Genomic DNA, 21,558 nt, shown 5'->3' on the forward strand with positions numbered 1-21,558 from the left:
TAACAAATCATGTACTTGTAGAATTGACATAATTGAAAATGAAGAGATTTTGGACAAGTCATTTAGTATTATGGTGTAGTGATATTCCTTTTTAGCTGTAAGTAAGAGGTCTTAGGTTCGGCTCTCGCCAAAGGTGAATTTGAACCACATTACTGCTAATCTATTGTGAGGATAAACACACCCTCTCCTCTTAGTGTAAATTATATCGTTTGTTAAAAGTAAAAAAATTAAAATAAAATAAAATTGTACAAGACTGTTTGAACGGGTTAGATTAAAACTTTCAATTAATATATGTAAATTAAGTTATTTATAGCAATTATTTTTAGAAAGAAAACTGAATTTTTTTAATTTTTAACAGATTATGATTATTAAATAGTTCAAAAAATAAAATGGCGGAAGATTAAACTTAAAAAAAAACCGTTGAAATTTTTTAAAGAATCGAACTACTTAGATAGCTATAAGTGGCATTTTACCATAGTAATGGAAATATATTAAGCCTTGTATGACGACTTGTATTCAAACCCTTTTAGAAGCTAATCTGACAAAATATATCGTTTGATTAAAAAAAAAAAAAAAAAAAAACTACTTTACTAGCTAAACTACTGAAAACAAATTCCGGGAAGAAAGCATTGGTAAGCACAACGACGGGCTATTGGGTTTAAATGTTTACAGCAGTAAATGAAGTGGCTTTGCCATGCACACGTGGCATACAATGCAAAGGAATTGGATTTCATTTGGATTCACTTTGTAAGGATCTTCACATTTTAGCCATTTATCGTATATCGTGCGATCAAAAATTATTTAACTTTTTTTATTTAAAATTAAACACAAATAATATCTAATAAAAACAAACCGTACGATATATGATAAACAGTTAAAATATAAAGATCTTTGAAATCTTCATAAAATTGATCCGAAGAGGATCCCCTTCCCAATGCAAAACATCCTCTATCTAACTTATATGCTCTTTTTTATTCCTTTTTTGCCCTTTCTACTTTCTTTTGTTGGTCCAATTAATTTGCCTCCTTTTTAATTTTGTGCTACCACATGTGAATCTATGTTTATTTATCCATTAATTAATGTGGGTATCTAAGGGGCCAAGCCCAAGGCCCAATCAAAAGGCCCATTTCAGAAGCCTATCCAATTTAGCCCACCTACTTTATAGACTGTCAATCCTCGTGCAATCCCCACTATTTTTGGATTCTGTTAAGATAGATTAGTAATAATGTGGTTCAAATTGTCTGTAGCGAGAGTCAAACTTAATACTTCTCACTTACAAAGAAAGATGAATACTACTAGACCGTTACTAAGTGGCTGGATTCTATTAAGATTGAATTGGAATTTTAAGTGAAGTTTTATTAAACAATTTAGAATCGAATATGTCATACAAGTTGTTTATTAGATTATCTTAATTAAAATTGGATTACTGAAATTCCCTATAAGCTACTGGTTAAGGGAAAATCTTCATTTTTTTACTAAATAAATGTTTTCTCTGATCACCTGACACTGGTAATAAACGTGTTACATGTAAATGTTTCTTCAATACGTAAAACAAGAAACAAGAATTAAATCACAAAACCTTTACACAAAGTACTGCACTCTACAATGCGTAGTACAAGAATCACGGTTCAATCCCTAAAGAATCAGAATACATGATTAATTTAATCCGCCGCGTTAATTACTTTACTAATCACTCACGATCAAATGCTTTACTAATCACTCACAATCAAATGCTCAAGTGTTCTTCCCTTGGCAGACTCTGAACGGTATCCGACCATCTCCCCGGCGAGTGATCACTGCTGTTGGAAGACACTTGGCCCTCCGCCCTAGCATCCCTTATCATCCTTAGAACATCTCTCATCGCCGGTCGGTTCTCCGGTGAAAGCGAAACACAAGCCATTGCAATGTTAAGAAGTGCCTGCAGCTTCTCCTCTGATGCCTCATTGCCCGAGACAGGGTCATCCCCTGACTCAGTCTCTTCTTCGCGCACTGAGCGGACCCAGCTAGGGATGTCCGAACCATGTTCCTGGACAAGGTCTTGGAAGGGAGTCTTTCCGGTTAGGAGCTCCAAGAGGAGGACGCCGAAGCTATACACATCAGCTGGTTGGGTTGATGGTTTTCTGATGTCGCGACATTCTGGTGCTCTATAAAAGAGAGTGGTTGCGCTAGGTTCTTCGAGTGAATTAGGATCTCCGAATAATGTGAGACCATAATCCGTCAAGCAGGATTCAAAATCGGAACCTAACAAGACGTTTGAGGATTTCAAGTTTCCATGAGTTAAGCCGGGGTTCTGGTGGATATAAACAACTCCACTCGCCAAGTCCTCAGCTATTTTAAGACATGACGTCCAGTGAAGCGGCTTACCGCCTCCTGAAGTTCTTGAACCTGTAAAAATCAATTGGAATATATCACAACTAGAATTCGACTAATGACACTTTCAAGAAAACTGCAACAAGTTTAATCAATCTCAATTTCACTAGTTCAGTAACTTCTGGATGAAAAAAAAACTCCGGTGAGTTCTGGAAAATATTCAATGAAATTATACGCAAATTTGACTTGAAATCAATAATGTTAATGTGCAGGATCCTACCCTTCATAAGAATAAGAGTTTGGTGCTTTATGAAAATCCAGAAACTGGTAAAAAAGTGTTCTGTTCATACAAAATTACTGGCTATTGACGAAAAGACATGAGCTTTGAACAAGCTACCAAAACCAGCTAAAAGCCAAGTATATAATGATATGATTAGAATAGTGAACGCACAACGCACACAGTTATATGACAAGAGAGAGACATAGACAGATGGAATATATCTCTGGCTACACGGTTGATGTCTCCAAAAAATAGTCAAATGTGCAACGTGCAAACACGAAAAACGAAGGATTTGAGCCAGTGAGACATCACTAACAAGCTGAGGTCACACTCAAAATTTGAATTGTTGATTAGCAAGCCAACTCCTTTCCAAAGATTGCGATTAATTACTGTAAAATTACCCTGTAAAAGCCTAAATGCAGGGAACACATTTGATCTAATCTTGTCTTTATTTACCTGAACTTCTTGGAGAATGTACTGATAAAGAGAGATTGACAGTAACTCATGCCACACGAGCCTCATGAACAAAAGAAAAAAAAACTTTTCAGACAATTTGCATGCCAAAGAACAGCACTTTCGGAATATTTTGCTTACCCAATAAAAAACTACCCCTATGCTTACTGATACGTTACTTTCCTTTCAAATCACAATCCCACAAGTCCGTTGAGAATTCTTTTTGGTATATGTGTAAATACCACCATCCCAAGCCAACAAGGTCTCTATTTTATTCTTACTTTGCAGAAAGACCGTTTCCACAACTCGAACCCATAACATTTTGATCACAAAAGAGCAACCTACCTAATGGTTGCGCCAAGGCTCTCTCTTATATGTGTAAAAACCATGAGTAATACCACAATACTCATTTTTTATTCAAGCATTATTCTCATCCAACCTAAATTACAAAGTAAAATATTCAAATTTAAATGCAGGAAAGCACTTGATCTCGAAGTCGACGAGCAAGAACGTGCATTATAAAATATACAGAATGTACATGGAATTCAGTCACTGAATCATTGATCACATGAGTGATGAAATCCTATGAGATCTAAGAGGACATTTCCAAAATTTGAACCCTTTGAATGGAAAGGGTTCAAATTTCCTCCATCAGAGAACAACCCAAGCACCAAATTTATTAGGCTCATGAATATGTCCTGTATAAAGATGGGCAACATGGTTTCCAGCCCAGGAACCTGCATGGGGTGGACCCTACAGGCGCCTACATATGCACGTGACCCCACGACACTGATTAGATCATAGTGTCACCGTCATATTTTCACTACATCAATATGGCAAATCCAACATGACCCCACCATTAAATCAATAATCAATGACCTCTAAGATTAATTAGTTAGAAAGTTTACATCACTAAATATGTCTGGTCAGAAAGCTTCGTACTTGGATTCAAAAGATAAAAGATAGATTAATAAGTGATAATATAATGATATAATAGGCTTCCCCACTAAGTTCTCTCAAGATAAACATGAGAATTCTTGAATCAATGAGATAAGTTTAGGTAGGGTTTTCCAACTTCACATTGGATAGGCCCGTCGTGGTTGGACAATCCTATGATTTTATGAAAAGTGTTTTATAAAAAACATGATCAGACAATTTTACTTAAATTTTTCTTGTAATTTGGTCACACCAGATTCCACGCTAAATACAATCTAAGTAGAAATTTTATGTTGTTAACCAGAAGTTAATTTTAAACTTGTGTACGTACAACTGTACAAGCTAAACACAACCATAGTGATTATTAAACGAAAAAAATAAATAAATAAGCAGATAAATAAGGGGAGTAGATGAGATGAGAGGACCGACAAGTCATACCATGAACAAGTGAAAAGAGGCTGCCGTTGGGGAAATAATCGTATACGAGCAGGCGTTCCTCCTTAGCCTGGAAGTACGCCCTCAGTGGGACCAAGTGTGGGTGCCTCAGCTGCCCTAGCAAGTCCACGTGTCTCCTAAACTCCTCCATCCTCGGGTACCTCGCGTCCTTCAGCCGCTTCACCGTCACGATAAACCCGGATTCCATCACCGCCTTGTACGTACTTCCCAACGTGCCCCTCCCCAGCGTCTCCGCCGACGCCTTCAGCAGATCCTCCAGGCTGTAACTCATCTGCTGATCCCCTGCTCCGCAGAACACCAAACTCCCCAGCCCCTCACCTTCCCACGAAAAACCCCCTTGTTTCCCACCATTATTACCATCACTGCCACTGGGCGGACCTGCGGGCCCCTCCCCTGATCCTCCTCCTCTCTCTGTTGTCGGCTCAGCACCCCCAACAACCCCGCCTTTGCTCCTGCTTACCTCCCCACCACCGCCGCCACTCCTCCGGCAAACCATCCACAGCACAACTAAGCAGATTACGACCACCATGAACCCGCCCACGCTCCCTGCGATTATCTTTATCAGTTTCCCGCGCTTGGACTTTGACTTTGGACCCGGTTGACTGGTGGGACTGATCGACGGTGGAAACCCGATAATGCCCCCGCACGGTTTGTCAATTTGCACCCCGCAGACACCGACGTTCCCTAAAAACGACGACGCATTAAACAGAATCAAGGGTGGGGTTACCGGAATTTCCCCGGATAGCTGGTTATTCGACACGTTGAAGAACCGGAGGGAGGTCTGGTTGAGGGGCGGAATGGGACCGGTGAACCTGTTGTCCTGCAAGTACAGGACGTAGAGGCGGCGGAGCCTGAGCAGCGACATTGGGATTTCGCCGGAGATTTTGTTTCCGGCGAGGACGACGACTTTGAGGCGGTGGAGGTCGGAAATGGAAGAGGGGAAAACGCCGGAGAAGTTGTTGTCGTTTAGGAAGAGGGATTTGAGGTTGAGGAGGCCTGAGAGGTCGGGGATTTGGCCGGAGAGGGAGTTGCCTTTGAAGCTGAGGACTCGGAGCTGGTCCAGCCGGTTCAAGATCTTGGGATCCAGAACTCCGGTGAGGTTCGAATACTCCAGCACAAGCTTCGTAACTCTCCCTCTCAGGCATTCCTTCACGCCTTCCCACTCGCACACGTTGCTTCCCTCTCGCCAAGGCAGCGCGTTTTGAGGGTCGATTGTAGATTTCAGAGTCAACAGAGCATCCGCATCCCCTGCTTTTGCCGAACCCAGAAAAACCCAGAACAGCAATGGCAGCAATAAGAAAAAGATTTCACCTTTTTGAGAAACCATTTTTGAAAATCTGCGGATTGGATCGATTTTTCAGACCCCCAACATCTTGAAAATGCAATATTTGAACTTGGATTTTGCTGACTGAGAAAATACAACTCGGAAATCAGAATCTGATATGTGTGTATGTATATGGAAATTTTTTGAATCTCAAAAGCGATAAGATTTTGAACTATTTGAGTTCACTTTCCTTTCTCAGTCTCTGCCCAATCGCTTTCCAAATCTTCAAGATCTAACACCATATCGTCAAATTTGAGTGAGCTATGTTACTATGTATGTAGCAATAGCATTATTAGCAGAAGCTGCCTCTCTGACTCAATCGATCACTGTGCTGCGGCTGCTGCAACTGCACCATTGATTGATTCGACAGCTTGAACCCAAAGAAATGGTTTTCTACTTTTGCTCTGAGAAAAGCACTTCTAAACTACTCTACTCCGAGCTGCGGAAGAGGAGCATTTAAGGTGCAAAAAGCCCCATTGGCGAGCTCTGCGTACTGATCAATGGGGAGACACCAAAACAGTCGGGCTTGGCAATTCGACATCGTTTCCCGAACATTTTCTCTGTAATTGCTTTTTTTTTTGCAGCGTAAGCTTCACGTGAAGGAAGCTCAGAACTCTTCTCTCCTCTCCATGATTTGTATATTGTTAATCTGCAGGCATTATTGAACCCGATAGAATTAAATAAAATTAAATAAATAACATTGGGCGGCTCAAAGGCTCAAACTTTTTTACCAGAGAGCGGTGAAACCTCAAGGGGAATGGGATCCAAATTTTACTCACCCCCCGAGTCGTCGAATTCATCAACTTTCAACAGGTAGCTACACCCTCTCTGAAATTAACAAGCGTCCGAAAAATGCAGATGAAAAAATATTGAAATTGTGAAGGGCTTTGTTTGTCTTGGGCAGAACGAGTTGATTGAGTCGACCCAGATAAATGCTGAAAATTGAAAAGGAAAATTATACATCAAAATCTGGAAAAAGAATGACACATGTCTTCTGCACAGATCTATCAACAAAAAAGGGTCGACAAAAAGTTTAAAAAATAATTACAAAAATAGGATAAACGAGAAGAAAATTAATTAAGCAGGAAATTAAAAGTACCTGATCGAGTCGGGTAGCAGCAGCAGCTACAAGTAGGGGTAATCGGTTAAGTGAAGGAACAAAGACTGGATGTTAAATAATAATGCAGCATCCATGTCCATGTGTATCCCTCTGTACTCTGCATGCATAGTCTGATGGGATAGTAATGCCAAGGCCCTCCCAAAAGACAGTAAGAGGAGAGAGAGAGAGAGAGAGAGAGAGAGAGAGAGAGAGAGAGAGAGAGAGAGAGTATTGACCAAGGACAACAGATGGTCAGTGTGTTTTAACTCGGGAAATAGGTGAAAGAATTGAAAGCAAAAGATAACGCATTTAATTATTTAACACCAGGGAATAAGTATTTACTTATTATATAGTTTCACAGCCACTCGAGATACTGTTTTAATGCCAATTAATCATATAATAAGTAATTACCAGACGAGAGATTTATTTTTTTAACAGGTAAAAAGTATTTATTAGACCGGTGACGTCATTAAAATTATATTTAAGTTGTCTTCTCATAGTCCATGCTAGGCCACGAGGGGTTGAACTTAGTGAACTACCGGCCACCTTTCTCCATCATTGCGAATTTGCGAAGAACTTACCCATGCTAAAGGTTACATGATATTCCGTATGACATTGGTTATTTGTTCAAGAGAAAAGTCCAGAAGACTTTTAAAAGTGGAACTTTTTATACATTTTATATATTTTTTTATAATATTTTATAATGTTGGTATGAAAAAAGACGTTAAATTATGAGCTCATAAAAAGTTTATAAAGAATCACAGTTTGAGAAAATCTTCTCAGCATTTCAGTTTGTACAATAGGTCATGGTAACATCCCTAGGCAAGTCTGTTTCCTCACTACTCGTACAAAGATTAGTATTGTACACGTGGCAAGAAGCTGGAACAAGTAATTGAGCTCACGTTATTTTCCCGGCCCAGCAAAAAATGAAAAGCGAGGGGTGAGTTGATCACGTTATTTCAATGCTAATTGGTTTTGAGAAATCTCGTCTCCTGATATTTTCCATCAAGATCATAGATTAAGTGATCATGATTTTTGAAATTTTATACAACGATATACCTATTTTGACCTTTTAAAAACTATAATAATTTTCTACTATTGAATAAAATTTCAAAAACCTAAATTACTTGATCCGGTGACCTTGATGGAAAAAATCAGAAAGAATCTTCTCATTGGTTTTGGGCTCCAACAAGTCATGCCAGTTGGCGTGGACTGGATCAATGCGGTGGTTGCCGGTGGTCTTAGTGACGACACACCCGACTATGTTGCCGGAGATCTAGGAGGACCCGAAAGAGATCGAATCTCCTTCAAACAAGCAATCAGTGACTAGCATCCAGCTTTTATTAGGGACAATTATAATAATACCTTGGTTTGAAAAGACTAATAAAAACAAATGGTTAGAAAATCAAAATCAAAAGTCATATCACTAAAAAGATTTATAAAAAATGAGTTTCCCATAATTGTGACGACTTAATTCAATGTCACGCGGCATCCAGTGAATCCGACTTTACCATTACTATTTTCATTTTTGAGGCATAACTAGAAATAATCTCATAACTGCTATAAACTTCATCGTACAAAGAACATGATGCCTATAACCACATCCATAACCAGAAATTAGAGAAAGATAGAACAGAAACGGAAACTCAATCTGCCTGCAATTGGCGGCGGGCTGCGGCTTTCTCAAGTGCCTTCAATCTATTAGCTTCCATTCGCGCTTTCTGTTCATCTGTCATATGATTTTCACTGGATTCCTTTGGTTCATTGTTTTGAACTTGATTAGTTATTTCTTTCTGGAAACTTTCTGATGCAGGTATACCAGCACTAGGAGCAACCATCTCACCATGGAACGTCTGAGACGGTTCCGACAATTAGCAAAACAAAGCACATCAAGCTCTCTACTTATCAACAAATGGAGCTTTAATCTGAACACCAAGAAAACTTCGAGTATACTAAATTGAACAAAATAGCACATACCTGAGTGGCTTTCTCGTAGATTTCGTGAAGCATCTCTTCCTGCGTATCATCCACATCATCGTTCCCTGAAGACGAACCTCCCTGGTGATCACTTGGTCCCTCAGGGTTCAAGGTTTCTGCAGGAAAATAACAAGATCAGAATTCAAAATGGAAACATAGAGAGCAATGGTTGTTCGGAATCAAATATTACCATGATGAATAGAAAGGTACTTCAAATATCAAACAAAATCCAAAAACTTCTCATAAGAATATTTTATAGAGAACATAAGAACTCCCTACTTAATTATTAAAAAAGAGACAAAGTAACATAAAATCAACACAAGTAGATTTCCACTTATCCGTACTATTCTTGCCCATTAGTCTCGGGTAGTCCGGTGCAGTGACGTTCTCCCTCAACAATACTCATATTCCACTCAGCAGCCAATCCATTATCCTAACATCATATTCCTAATCGTGTTATAAACTCAACCTCTAGGCTCAATGGATCCCGTTTCCAAATCTTCCTGACAGGTCTTCTGTTAAATAGTTAGAGCAATTGCACCATTCAATCCTTCCAATTAATACCTCAACCTTTAATGATATTTCACTTCTTGAAACATCTCATTACGTGCTAAATTAGAGCAATTATGCTAAAATGGCAGAGCATAATACCCTCTTGATCATTTGGAACGCCTTCCTCGACCGCTGTTTCACGCAACTTTGTCGGGTCTCCTCCACTTGCAACTCTTTCTCTCAAATCCCTAAGAGTCATCTGCTCAACATTTGGGCAGAAAAAGAATTAGAATTTGAGGCAGACTCCAAAGACATTGAAAATAAAGAGTAACATATCATCAGTACCTTCACTCGTCTGGTGGCGGCAACTTGTTCGACCTTATGAACAAACTGATCAAATGAGTAATATGGTAGCAATCGCGAATGCCATTGTGTGTACAAACCAATTAGATTCCCCAAATCTCTAACCTGCAAAAATTGACAAAAACAATGGCATTTTACGTACAATCCTTCAGTAACCTCACACTTCAGAGAAAAACGCTTCAAAAACAATGGCATTTTACATATAATTTAGAAAAGAAACCCATGCCGACCTTGTAATGGAAGAAGCACACCAACAAAATTTCACAAGAATCAATTAAAGCAACACGTCTGGATAACTGAGGGATTTTCGTCTGAAATTGAGCTAAAACTTGCAATTATAGAGGTTACTTTTTACTAATTTACTAACAAAAAATTAACATAATGTTATGAATTTTCTTGCACACAGAAATGAAACAAGAGCAGAAGTGAGATATCAGACCTCGTGTCCGCGGCCGCGATACTTGAAGGCGCGAGGGAAGTGGCGGAGGACGTAGCCGAGCCCATCGTCTGAGAGAAGCAGCTCCAGCGTCAGCTTCGGCCGAGTCTTCGGAACCGACACCTTCTTCGCCTTCCCTTCGATCCCAGTACCGGTACCGCTTTTGAAAGGATAAGAAGAGGAATTGAGATTTGTGGGGTTAGGGTTAGGGTTGGAATTAGGATCGGGGATAGAATTGGGGGTAGGGGCGGAGGAAGGGCAGTCACGTGACCAGTGGCCTGGTCGGCCGCACTTGTAACAGCCGGTTGCTGCTGGTGCCTTGTCCATTTTCTTCTGATTTTTGCTTTCTGCAACCGACGATCGCTGTTTTCATTTTTTTAATTTAATTTTCTGGATTTATTTTCCATTTTCAAGGTTTATTGGCGGGAAAAATTGGAGGGAATTATGGTAGGCCATTTAAGAAAATCTGATTCTGGGCCCCTTTTAGTCAAGCCCATTTTAAATATCTCAAAATCTAGGCGTTTTTTTATAGAATGACACTAACACGCGCTTAAAATTTGTCACGTGATAGGTTTCAAGGTGTTATTTCATAATCATTCACCGTTGGCATAAGCTTTGCTTGAATTATGTATAAAAACATGAACACCTTTTGAATCGATTTGAAAGAGCTTCAGAACAAATGAATATTTCTATTGGATCTGGTTGAAAAGTATGATTATGAGACAGATGATTAAGATAAAAAGGGTCAATGAAGATCTCGGAAGACTTGAAAAAAAGACTTTAAGAAAATATAGAGTACTTAGAGCTAACAGAAAACTTGACGTATAACCGAGCACAATGACGTTCTTGGATTCATACATTCGAACCCACTTAATAGGATAACGCTTTGTTGTTGTTTTATCTAAAACTAGCTTTTCATTGCATCCAAAAAACTGAACTCATAAGAGAAGAAGTTTACAAGGGAAATCTCGTTACATACTCCCATTCCTTCCCCCCTCTCCTCCCTCTCTCTCTTGCCATTTCTTCACAACCAATTCAAATCAACAAATCCTCTAATTCTCTTTATCAAAAATTGAGGTAAGCAAGTATCTATATCTATATATGTATCACCTGTGATAAGTTTCAGTTCTTAAACAACGGCAGCAAACAGGTTTCGCAGGCTCAAGAGTTCATGGACCAATCGTAGTTCTGGTACACAATACTTATATGCCCTCCGTCACCCAAAAGATGTGTCAAAAGACCTGCTCTGGTTGCATCCAAGTAATTCAGGATCCACTTTAGAATTTCCTTCTCTTGTCCAAAGTCGCCATCGAACCTGCACAAATGAACACACACGCACAATATTTGTTCATCCTCGGCATTGTCTAACCATCACAGTTGCTTTTGGAAATGAACAACGAAAAAGGTAGACTTGATCAATGATAACACACCATTTAATAATTTGGGTGAGGTACACGGTCCTCTTCTCCAAGTTCACTTCCATGCCGCCGCTCTTGAAGAAGTCTCTAGCTGCACATCTCAATTCAGCTTCAACTCCTTGGGGTGAGAAGAATCTTACCGTTGGGCTTGACCTTGTCCCGTTACAAAGTCCGAAGTGAATTAATGGATTCACTCTAGCACAGGCAAGCTGGATTGAAGGATGAAATGAAACTTAGTACTCTCATCAGAGGTTGAGAATTTGCATGCGAACAAAATAAAATGTATGAAGTTAGAATTTAGAGGGGGATAAGACAGAAGAATCGAAGATTGTTGTTCACCTCTGTACGGTTGTCTCCTGCCCCAAAGGGCTTGCCCAAGGAATAAGGAGGTCTACGGTTGTTTCTGAGGATCCCATTCTCGATACTACTGAGTGAATAAGGATGGCCTCCAACTAAATACTGGAAGTCGGAAAAGAATGATCTCCTTTCGATTACACCTTGTGGACGTCCTACCCTGATAACTGCATGGATGACCATTGCATTGTAGAGGTTCAAAAAGAAAGCTAGCCTCTCATCTTTTGAGAGCTCAAAAAGGTTTACTCGGTGAAGTTCTTGAACCAAGTTTATGTACCTGCATTTAAAGAAGGGAGGAAATTGGTGAAGCAAATTTAACATAAACAAGTAGAATATACCCAAATTACTTTAGTTTAACAAAATAAATCCAGGAAAACGATCGACTGATCCTACCTTCGGAACTCCTCACTGTTGCTAATGCCAATGTAATCGAGATGGCGCCTGTCATCTGAGGCATAGGACTCGAGTATGGCAGACATGATCTTGGTGAGGCTTTGGCCAACTTTCGCTGCAGGCTTGGGTTCACTGTCACTTACGGATCCCCGGAAATTAAAGCATTTGGGAATAAAGGGTTCGTGCTCAAGGAAACGATAAAAATGGTTTCCATCCTCGAAATCATTTTCCCTGCACAAATACAAAAGGGTTCTTATCGAGAAAACTAAATCAGTGTCTTTGGTTTTCAGTTGGTTGAACAGATTTTTTCTTACCCAAAGACATGATGAATGAAATGCTTCCTGGCAAGCTGCCTTCCAATCTCAACTGCCTGCAGTTGTCATATGTTGTAAACACAAATCATTAAACTCCACACTCAACGGACAAACTTTTTGCTTTTTAAGATAAAAGAAACATCTGTGTAATGTCTCACATGTAATCTAAAATACAGACTGAAAACACTCAAGGATCGAGCAATATAAAAACTAATAAATTTCAACAAAAGACGATTTAAGAGGGACTAAATAATAATTATACGTCATAATTAAAACAAGAGGTTGAAAACTGGGTCAAGTTCCTATTAATTATGAAACAAGGTTGCCAGATTCAACTTTTGAAATTCCTACATACGCAAAATAGGAAAAAGGACAACATATTGGGGGCCATGTCAAAAACGTTACGTCTACGCTTTCATGAATCATGGCATGAGTCATGGCCTAGGGTGGGAAGGAGCCAAATTATATATGATTGAGTGCGTTATGCATGATATGATATGATATGCAATGGGATCCCGTCAAAGTTCAAACATATATTGATGGATGCACCACCACAACCTTTCTTGTTTCATAAGTGATCATTTCAAGGAGGACTTATATGACACGTGTTCACCGCCGCGATGATATTTTCTAATAATAATACAAAGACATGTCTTAATTTCTCTTTGCATATTCTTATATTATTGACACGAAACGCTACTTTAACTGTATACCCTATCACACAAATTGTTCTCCGTTTCAAGCCGTTGGTTACACAACCAGTCATTCAAAAGGTATATAAAACTTCCATCAAAAACATGGTCCACCAAAAATTTATGACCTAATTTTCCACTACTTTCTCACTAGGAAAAATTCTAAGCTGCAACCTAAATTTACCCTCACATTAGTATGTCTTTCGGTTACCTGAACAATAAAATTCCTTCTTACAGGGGTCGAATTGAATGCCAAGGAGGAGCGCCAGATAATTAACCCAAGAGAGTGGACCTAGTGAAAAGCTCCTTATAATAATAGCACTCACCCAATAATACTGTGGATGGTGGACGCCATCATTGTTTTCGGGAAATCTTACATGTGATGCAAGCTTTTCACACAAATTAGGCTAAAACTTATTGAATTGGAAATTTTAGCTGGTTTAGGTTTGGTAATTTTTTGCACGACTCGTTAATTCGACACAAAACAATACAAAAAAAAAAAAAAAAAAAAAAACGGTTTCTAGCCAATCATTAACAATTCGAATCGTTTAATAACTCGTTAAAGAGTTAAGTAGTTATCCGGTTACTTTTAAAATATCATTTTTCATATTATGACTTTAGACATGATAATTTGTTTCATGACTTATTAACCCGAGATGAAATGATACAACCTGTTAACGAATTGAATCGTTATTGAGTTGTCTAATAATAACCCGCTAACATAACATAATTGACATGATATGTTTACGAAAACTAAGCTAGGTACAACTAAACACTAAAATATATCAACTAGGTTTGGATCGGTAACCCATACTATTCCTAAGCAAATAGAATAACAATTAACTTAAATCAATTATTTTTATTGTAATTTTGTATTTTAATAATCATACACCAACATGGTCGTCATGATTATGTTGGCTATGGTTGAGTGAGAAAGACGCCAAGCGAAGCCCACGGGTTTATCCGAAAGGACAACGGCCAGAACTCGCTGAATCTTTTAACGGTTACTAATTTTTTATTAGCGCGTAATCAGTAAACCGCGGCTAGTCAGCGGTTCGATACGCAGCAGGCCAGCAATTAGATTTTACTGCTGCGCGGCACATTGTAACCAACTGGTCCCGCGGGATTTAATTTAATGACAGGATAAGAACCTGCGAGTCCAGTGGTTACGGTGGTCCGCGACACAGAGAATAACAGTGGAAAAAAAACAGATTTGGAAATTGGTGGGAGGGTCCGTACCTTTCGACGTCCGCAGTCCAAGTGCTGAATGAGGACCTCCACCATCTCGCTCCCGGCGAAGCAGTTCTTTACGATCTTCATCTTCATCAGACGGTCCTGAATCGGCAACTTCAGCCGCAACACCCTAACTATCCCCATCACCTGGTCCGTCAACTCCTCCTCATCCAGATCGTCGAATCCGTAAACCGGCGGCGGAGGCGCATCGTCGGGACATTTCGAGCTGAGCATCTCCTTCAACCGCTGTTCAAATCCGCCGCTGTTCCTCAGCGAGTTGAGTGCCACCAGTCCTCCGAACTGCTTCTCGTTGAAGAAAATCTGAGGTACAGACGAGCTACCCGTCCTCTCCACCAGCTCCTTCTCGCGATTCGGATACACGTCGATGTTGATCTCCACGAATTTCAGCCCCTTCTCTCTCAGAAACCTCCGCACCGCCGTGCTGTCCCTGCAGTTCGACCGGGAGAAGAAGCTGATTCGACCTTTCAGCGCCGCTTGTCCCTGTGGCTGCTGGTGGTCGTCAGACTCGCTCTTGAGCTTGACCGTCACCTTGAGGCCGGAGAGATGAAACTCCGTCACGTCTTTCGATTTCAGATTTTCTTCTCCGTTGCTACTGAGGTGCTGGTCCTTCAGCGACGACAGCCTCCTCACGAACGCCGCCGAGAAATTGCTGCTTCGCTCCCGGATGAGCTTCCCAATCGCCGGCACGTCGACGCCGAATTTCTGGTTATTCGAAGCCTCGTCGGTTGGAGAATCGGGAGGCGATGAGCACAACCCGGGCGGCGCCTCTGGCTTCGGCAGGTGCGCGTGAGGACGGAGGATCCCTTCCCCTGCTGTATCGGGCGTCTCAACGGCTAATTTCACGTGCTTGGCTTTTTCGGGAGAAACCGTTTGAAACTCGTCCGACTTTTCGATCATCGAGGTGGGCGAAACGTTGTCGTCCCGTTCTTTCAGGTAACCATTTCCATTTGCATGTGCAACTTCAATTTCCGAAAAGCCATCTCCCTCTTCCTCCTCGTAATCTTTCTGTTTCGGTATGCCGTTGGGGATAGAATTTGAACGCTTTATTGTTTTCTCGGGCTTTCTCGCCGGCACGCCATTTAACTTTCCGGTGGGTCTACAAAATCTGACCTCTACGACATTGTTCCCGATTCCATTGGTGGAAACATCCATTGATTTCCTTTTTCGCAAGGAAATGCAAGATTTTTCTGTTTTAGGAAAAGGAAAACTGGAAACCCTAAGAGGAGGAGGAGGGGAGAGAGAGAGATAGAAACGAGGAGGAGGGAGAAGGAGAGTGGACGAAAAGGGAAGCGAAGAAAGCAAAGGAAAAATGGGTTAGAGGGAGTTTTGTTTGTTGGAGAGGGAACGATGAAATCGGAGAGGTTTTATGGAGGAAATGCCCTGAGGTTTATCATTTATGGAATCCCCATTTTATTTTATTTATTTGTTTTATAAAAACAAGAAGAGGTCAAACACGTTGAGACAATTGGACTCTTTTAGGCCATATCCAATTGGGTCGCCGGCCCAACCTAAAATATATCACCGACCCCACTTGAACCGTACTATATGGTTTTCAATTGGTTTGCATTTACTATAATAACCCTAGAACCCAGGGATGGCAGAAATCTCCTGGATAATGAGACATTTTTCGGTATGTTCGGAACACATTATATACGTCATATGTAGTTTTACAAATAGAGAGATGCTTGAAGGAGAATTCTCTCTACTTGTATGATAACATATGATGTATTGCTCCACGTTCTGAACACATTAAAGTATATGTCCACTTATAACTTTAGGGATCAGGACGGATGTGGTATTAGGAACTTTCGACGCAAAACGATATCGTATTGTACGGAGGGAGCCATATACACGATGCGGGGCGGCTACGCATTGGCACCCCCAATTCAAAACCAAACAGTTGATATCCCTACTTAAACCATGATCGAGTAGGGGTTTTTGGTAAATAAAAGGATTCGTTAGGAATGCCGTTAGTTTAGGTACGGGCGACTAGTCTAAAAAGAAAGCAATTAGAATTTAGGAAGGTAGTTCCATTGACACGGCAAGAGTCTAAGTGGCAGCATAAGACCCGGCCAAATTTAGTTGATTACCTTAACAATAACGGAGATACTTAACAAGTGCAGTAGTCCTTGGATTTTTGACTTTGATTTTTTTCAAAACGTGGTCTACATAGAAATAGTCTCAAGTAGTAAGTAACAGGATATTCTTTTTTTGTTAGAAGGGTGAATACATTTATTCTGGATGTGCTCTCTACGTATTCATTTTTACTTCTCGTACATTTATTAGAATAATATTTTACACATATTTTATACCTCTTTTACTCATTGTTTAGTCATAATTTTGTATTTAGCTTTACTACGCTTTGTATGGGTTGGGTTGGAATTACGGTTTGAGAACAAAACATGGAATTGAACGCCTAAATACATAAAAACCCGAAGATTGTCAAATTGGACCGTGTTTAATGTTTTGGGCTGGATAAATGAGATACAAATGATGAATACGACCGGTCAAAGCTTCAAATGGTTGGCCCATTGGAATGGACTTATGCATGATAGTCCTCTCGGTGCAAGTTCCGTATTAGCAGAAAGAAGAAAGGAGACCTACAAAATCACACTGCGCGCATACGGAAGCCGAGAGAGAAGAAAGAATTGGAGAATTCTAACTTTGCTGCGGAGTGGAGAATGGAATTTCAGTTGTTTCTTTCTTTGTTTTGAATTTCAACGTTGCGTATTCTAATTCCATCATGAACTAAGTCTTTTTATTAGTTTAGGGTGTATTCTTATTATCAACTAATTCTCGTTATTTTATACCAATCTCGATTATTTTTCATGTTGAGTAATTGTTATTGTACGTTGTTGTTATCAGATAACTGTCCATTATTTGTGTGAACGATTAAATTGTGACTGATAGATTGAGTTTAATAGATTGCTTCTCATAATTGACAATTACCATGAATAATTTGATGTTAATACGAAGAACGTAGTTAGATGGGATTGAGAATGAGGAACCTCATGTCCTTGTGTTTCCATTAATCTTTCTTAATTCATTCACTCTTGCTCTATGTTTGATCAATTGTTATTTTTATTTGCATTTCATCTCTTTGCATATTTAAATTTGTCACTTTAAGTCTTGTTTTATTTCATCTTAGTTTGAAGGTTATCACAATAGTAAATTTAGGTTAATTTGATTTTTGTTAGAACAACACTCTACTTATTACTATATTACTTTGATGATATTGTGCACTTGGAAATTTTCACAGCAACAACCCTTTCTATTTCCAGCCATCAGATCAAATGAATAGAAAAAAAAAAATCAATCGGCGATAACTATGTAGTGTGATCTTTCATGTCCGTTTGAAAATCACTAGGAGAGGACCATCCAAGTCTTCTCCGATTTTCATGGCGCAAGATTTGAACACGGCAAATAAATAGACAATAACTTTTAAGATATCTTTAGTGGTTGTTTGGTAATGATCATGAAAGGAACAAACAAATTCCTTTGGTTTGGTGAGAATCCATAATCTCTCTTTTATAAAATAGTAAAGTCCACAAACTAATTCCAAATGTGAGGTTAGTCAAAAAAGCGCGTTTGACATCAAAGTCAAGCGTTCAGGAACCTCTCCTGATCTTTGTATGGAGATTCTTATGACTAATAAGTGTGGATCGTTGGATGAAAATCTAACGGTTATAAACAAAGGATTCCTTTAAAATTATAATAATTATAGCCGTTGAATTTTCTTCCAAACGGTCCACACTTGTTGATCATGAGGTTCCCATACAAAGATCAGGAGGGGATCCTGATCCTTTTTACTCCCCTATCACTCTCTTTTATTACTATTGTTGTCTTCGTCCTGCTAATTGGTTCTCTCTCTCTCTCTCTCTAGACTCTCGTGGGTTTGTTGAGAACTTGACCGTGTATTGCTGTGATATGGGTGCTCAGGATTTCTGGGTGGTGATTGTTATTGGCTTTTGCTTCCATGCTCAAATCTTGAGCTCCCAGAACTTGACATGCAATCCCAACGATTTGAAAGCATTGGAGGATTTCATGAACGGTATAGATTCTGTGATTGAAGAGTGGGGCAGCAATTTTTCACCTGATTGCTGTAAATGGGCAGGCATCACTTGCAATTCTTCGTCCTCTCTCGGATTGAACCATTCCATTGATACTTATAGAATGGTTAAACTGGAGCTTCCAAAGAGAAGGCTACTGGGAAATCTCTCTGCATCTTTGGGGACCATGGACCAGCTCAGAACCCTCAATCTCTCTCACAATTTCCTCAAGCACTCGCTTCGAGTTTCGCTCTTCCATTTGCCAAATTTAGAGGTCTTAGACATGAGTTTTAATGACTTTTCCAGCCCCATTTCTGTCGATATCGATTTACCTTCAATCCAGTACCTTGACATTTCTCAGAACTTTTTGAATGGGTCCCTTCCTGGCAGCATCTGTGACAACCATTCTACTAAACTTCGGGTACTCAACGTGGCCGCTAACTGCTTCTCTGGCAATCTTCCACCAGGTTTTGGCAATTGTACTTCCTTGGAGGACCTTGACCTGAGCGCTAATGACCTTACAGGCACAGGTGATGGTATATTTCGTCTGCGAAAGCTAACCCAGTTGAACATTCAAGATAACAAGCTGTCAGGGGCCCTCAGCGAAGAATTCGGTAACCTCATTAACCTTGTTCGTTTGGATATCTCAACTAATGGATTTTCAGGAACTATCCCAGATGTTTTCCACAGCCTTGGAAGATTACAGAATTTTGTAGCTCATTCAAATCTTTTTGGTGGTCGGATACCCCCTTCTTTGTCGAGTTCATCGACTATCACTTTGCTTAATTTGAAAAACAATTCGTTGCAAGGCACAATTGATCTTAATTGTTCAGCAATGACTAGTTTGACCTCTCTTGATCTCGGTTCCAATCGGTTTGATGGGCCTATTCCCTCCAATCTTCCCTCCTGTCAACATTTGAATACTGTCAATCTTGCCCGTAACAACTTCACTGGCGAAATCCCAGAAAGCTTCAAGAGTTTCCATAGCCTCTCTTACATCTCGCTGTCAAATTGCAGCCTTTCCAATATCTCTTCTGCCCTTCAAATTTTACAGCAGTGTCAGAACCTGACTACTTTGGTTCTCACCTTGAACTTCTGTGGCGAACAATTTCCTGCTGATCCAACCCTTCAGTTTGAAAAGCTGAAGGTTCTTATTATTGCAAACTGTAGGCTCACAGGTGTAATACCCCAATGGTTGAGTACTAGCAGCAGATTGCAGTTGTTGGATATATCGTGGAACCATTTGGAAGGAACAATTCCAGCCTGGTTTGGCAATTTTAGCAGTCTTTTCTACTTGGACGTGTCTAATAATTCCTTTACGGGGGAAATCCCGAGAAGCTTAACCGGACTCCCGAGCCTCATTAGTGGGAGGATCTCCATTGAGGAACCTTCCTATGATTTCCCTCTTTTCATGAAGTCGAATGTAAGTGCACGTGGGTTGCAGTACAATCAAGTTTGGAGCTTTCGGCCTACATTGGACTTTAGCAACAACAATCTCAGTGGACCAATCTGGCCGGACTTCAGAAAGCTGAGGTTGCTTCATGTTTTGGATTTGAAGTACAACAGATTATCAGGACCAATTCCGAGTAGTTTATCTGAGATGGTGAGCTTGGAAACCCTGGATTTGTCTCATAACGAGCTTTCGGGGATAATCCCGCCTTCGTTGGTTAAGCTTAGCTTCCTGTCCAAGTTTAGTGTTGCTGACAATCAATTGTATGGGGTGATCCCTACAGGAGGTCAATTTTTGACCTTCTCAAGTTCAAGTTTTGAAGGGAACAATCTTTGCCGCTACGATGTTGCGCCTTGTCCATCCGGACAGGATGATCCTTTGGGAACATGGTTCGGCAAATCAAACAAGGATTATACCGGAGTTATTGCTGGAGTGTGTTTCGGATTCGTATTTGGAATAGCATGTTTCATTGGAATAGATAGGTACGTCTGGACATTTTAAGGAGAGTACATCCTTCTGTTTTATGTTTTCTTTTGTATGCTCGTGACCTAATGTATAAAGAGTAGTATTTCAAAAAAAAAAAAAAATAGAAGTATAAAGATTTGTAACTAGTAAGCTTTTGGTTAATTCTAGCATCAGATTATCTGTATGTAGCAACACTCACACACAAATGATGAGTACCACACTTGTACATAAACGGTGAGAGGTGCCGCATACGGGCATTTGTATGCAAGAACTTAAGTAATGGGAAGTGGATTCCTTTGAATGTAACAAAACAAGGTTAATTGTAAGGGATACGGTCCATACGAATTGGAAATTACTTGGGTGGAAGCATGTCCTGTGGAGCTCCTCAATTCCCCCTCTCTTACATATGCTTGACGGGTTAGATGAATTATTTAATAACTTTGAGAAGTTAAAAAAATGAACACATTTCTTTTTTGTGATGTTGTATTATTAATACGTGACATTGTTGACAATGTTTCAATATAACTTAAAAGTATTGATGAGGTTCGACTGTCAAACCAATTGATGGAAACATGCACACACAAAAAAACCACCTAGCTCCACCCCTACATTCAGGCCCCATCCACCCACAATTTTTGCGGCTTGGGCCGCCGTAAGACTAACCACTGAGCCTAATGGAGGCTCTTGTGCTTTCTAAGTTATGATTATTCTCTGGTGCTCATAGGCAACACCAAAAAACCACCTAAAAGCTCCACTTCTGCATTCAGGTCCCACCCACCTAAAATTTGAGTGTCTTGGGCAGGCTTAAGACTACCTCCCCTGAGTCTAATGGAGGTCCTTACTTGTGCCTTCAAAGTTATGATTTCACTTGTGCTCATGCCTATTTACACATTTAACCTTCTTTGCAGACTTTTACATGTGGTGAGAGGTCTTTTTTTAATCACGGATGCTACACATCCTTAAAGATGTCATGTGTTAATTGTTTTTTATTGTAGTTGTTAAGATATATTTTAATATATTGTGCGTGCAAGAAGCATTTTTGT

The 21,558-nt window shown here is 39.9% G+C and overlaps 4 protein-coding genes across 4 annotated transcripts; 1 reads left to right on the top strand and 3 right to left on the bottom strand.

The window, feature by feature from the left end:
• Positions 1-1,547: 1,547 nt before the first annotated feature.
• On the bottom strand, positions 1,548-7,027 carry LOC137731037 (inactive leucine-rich repeat receptor-like serine/threonine-protein kinase At1g60630). The gene is made up of 4 exons (XM_068470091.1): positions 6,859-7,027; positions 6,539-6,694; positions 4,418-6,408; positions 1,548-2,385 (listed from the first exon to the last, which is right to left on the bottom strand). The coding sequence occupies exons 3-4, from the start codon at positions 5,760-5,762 to the stop codon at positions 1,727-1,729; spliced, it is 2,004 nt and encodes a 667-aa protein (XP_068326192.1). The 5' UTR covers positions 5,763-6,408; positions 6,539-6,694; positions 6,859-7,027; the 3' UTR covers positions 1,548-1,726.
• A 1,284-nt stretch (positions 7,028-8,311) lies between these two features.
• On the bottom strand, positions 8,312-10,486 carry LOC137731038 (chromosome segregation in meiosis protein 3-like). The gene is made up of 5 exons (XM_068470092.1): positions 10,130-10,486; positions 9,673-9,795; positions 9,487-9,586; positions 8,836-8,951; positions 8,312-8,711 (listed from the first exon to the last, which is right to left on the bottom strand). The coding sequence occupies exons 1-5, from the start codon at positions 10,451-10,453 to the stop codon at positions 8,505-8,507; spliced, it is 870 nt and encodes a 289-aa protein (XP_068326193.1). The 5' UTR covers positions 10,454-10,486; the 3' UTR covers positions 8,312-8,504.
• Positions 10,487-10,940: 454 nt separating this feature from the next.
• Positions 10,941-15,925, bottom strand: LOC137731036 (uncharacterized). The gene is made up of 6 exons (XM_068470090.1): positions 14,537-15,925; positions 12,606-12,661; positions 12,292-12,522; positions 11,884-12,175; positions 11,557-11,753; positions 10,941-11,441 (listed from the first exon to the last, which is right to left on the bottom strand). Exons 1-6 carry the CDS (start codon positions 15,701-15,703, stop codon positions 11,288-11,290), a joined length of 2,097 nt encoding a protein of 698 aa, XP_068326191.1. The 5' UTR covers positions 15,704-15,925; the 3' UTR covers positions 10,941-11,287.
• A 2,530-nt stretch (positions 15,926-18,455) lies between these two features.
• Positions 18,456-20,592, top strand: LOC137730491 (phytosulfokine receptor 1-like). The gene has a single exon (XM_068469477.1). It carries the CDS (start codon positions 18,479-18,481, stop codon positions 20,549-20,551), a length of 2,073 nt encoding a protein of 690 aa, XP_068325578.1. The 5' UTR covers positions 18,456-18,478; the 3' UTR covers positions 20,552-20,592.
• Positions 20,593-21,558: the final 966 nt, after the last annotated feature.

This window comes from Pyrus communis, chromosome 4, assembly GCF_963583255.1.
Source record: "Pyrus communis chromosome 4, drPyrComm1.1, whole genome shotgun sequence".
NCBI lineage: Eukaryota > Viridiplantae > Streptophyta > Magnoliopsida > Rosales > Rosaceae > Pyrus > Pyrus communis.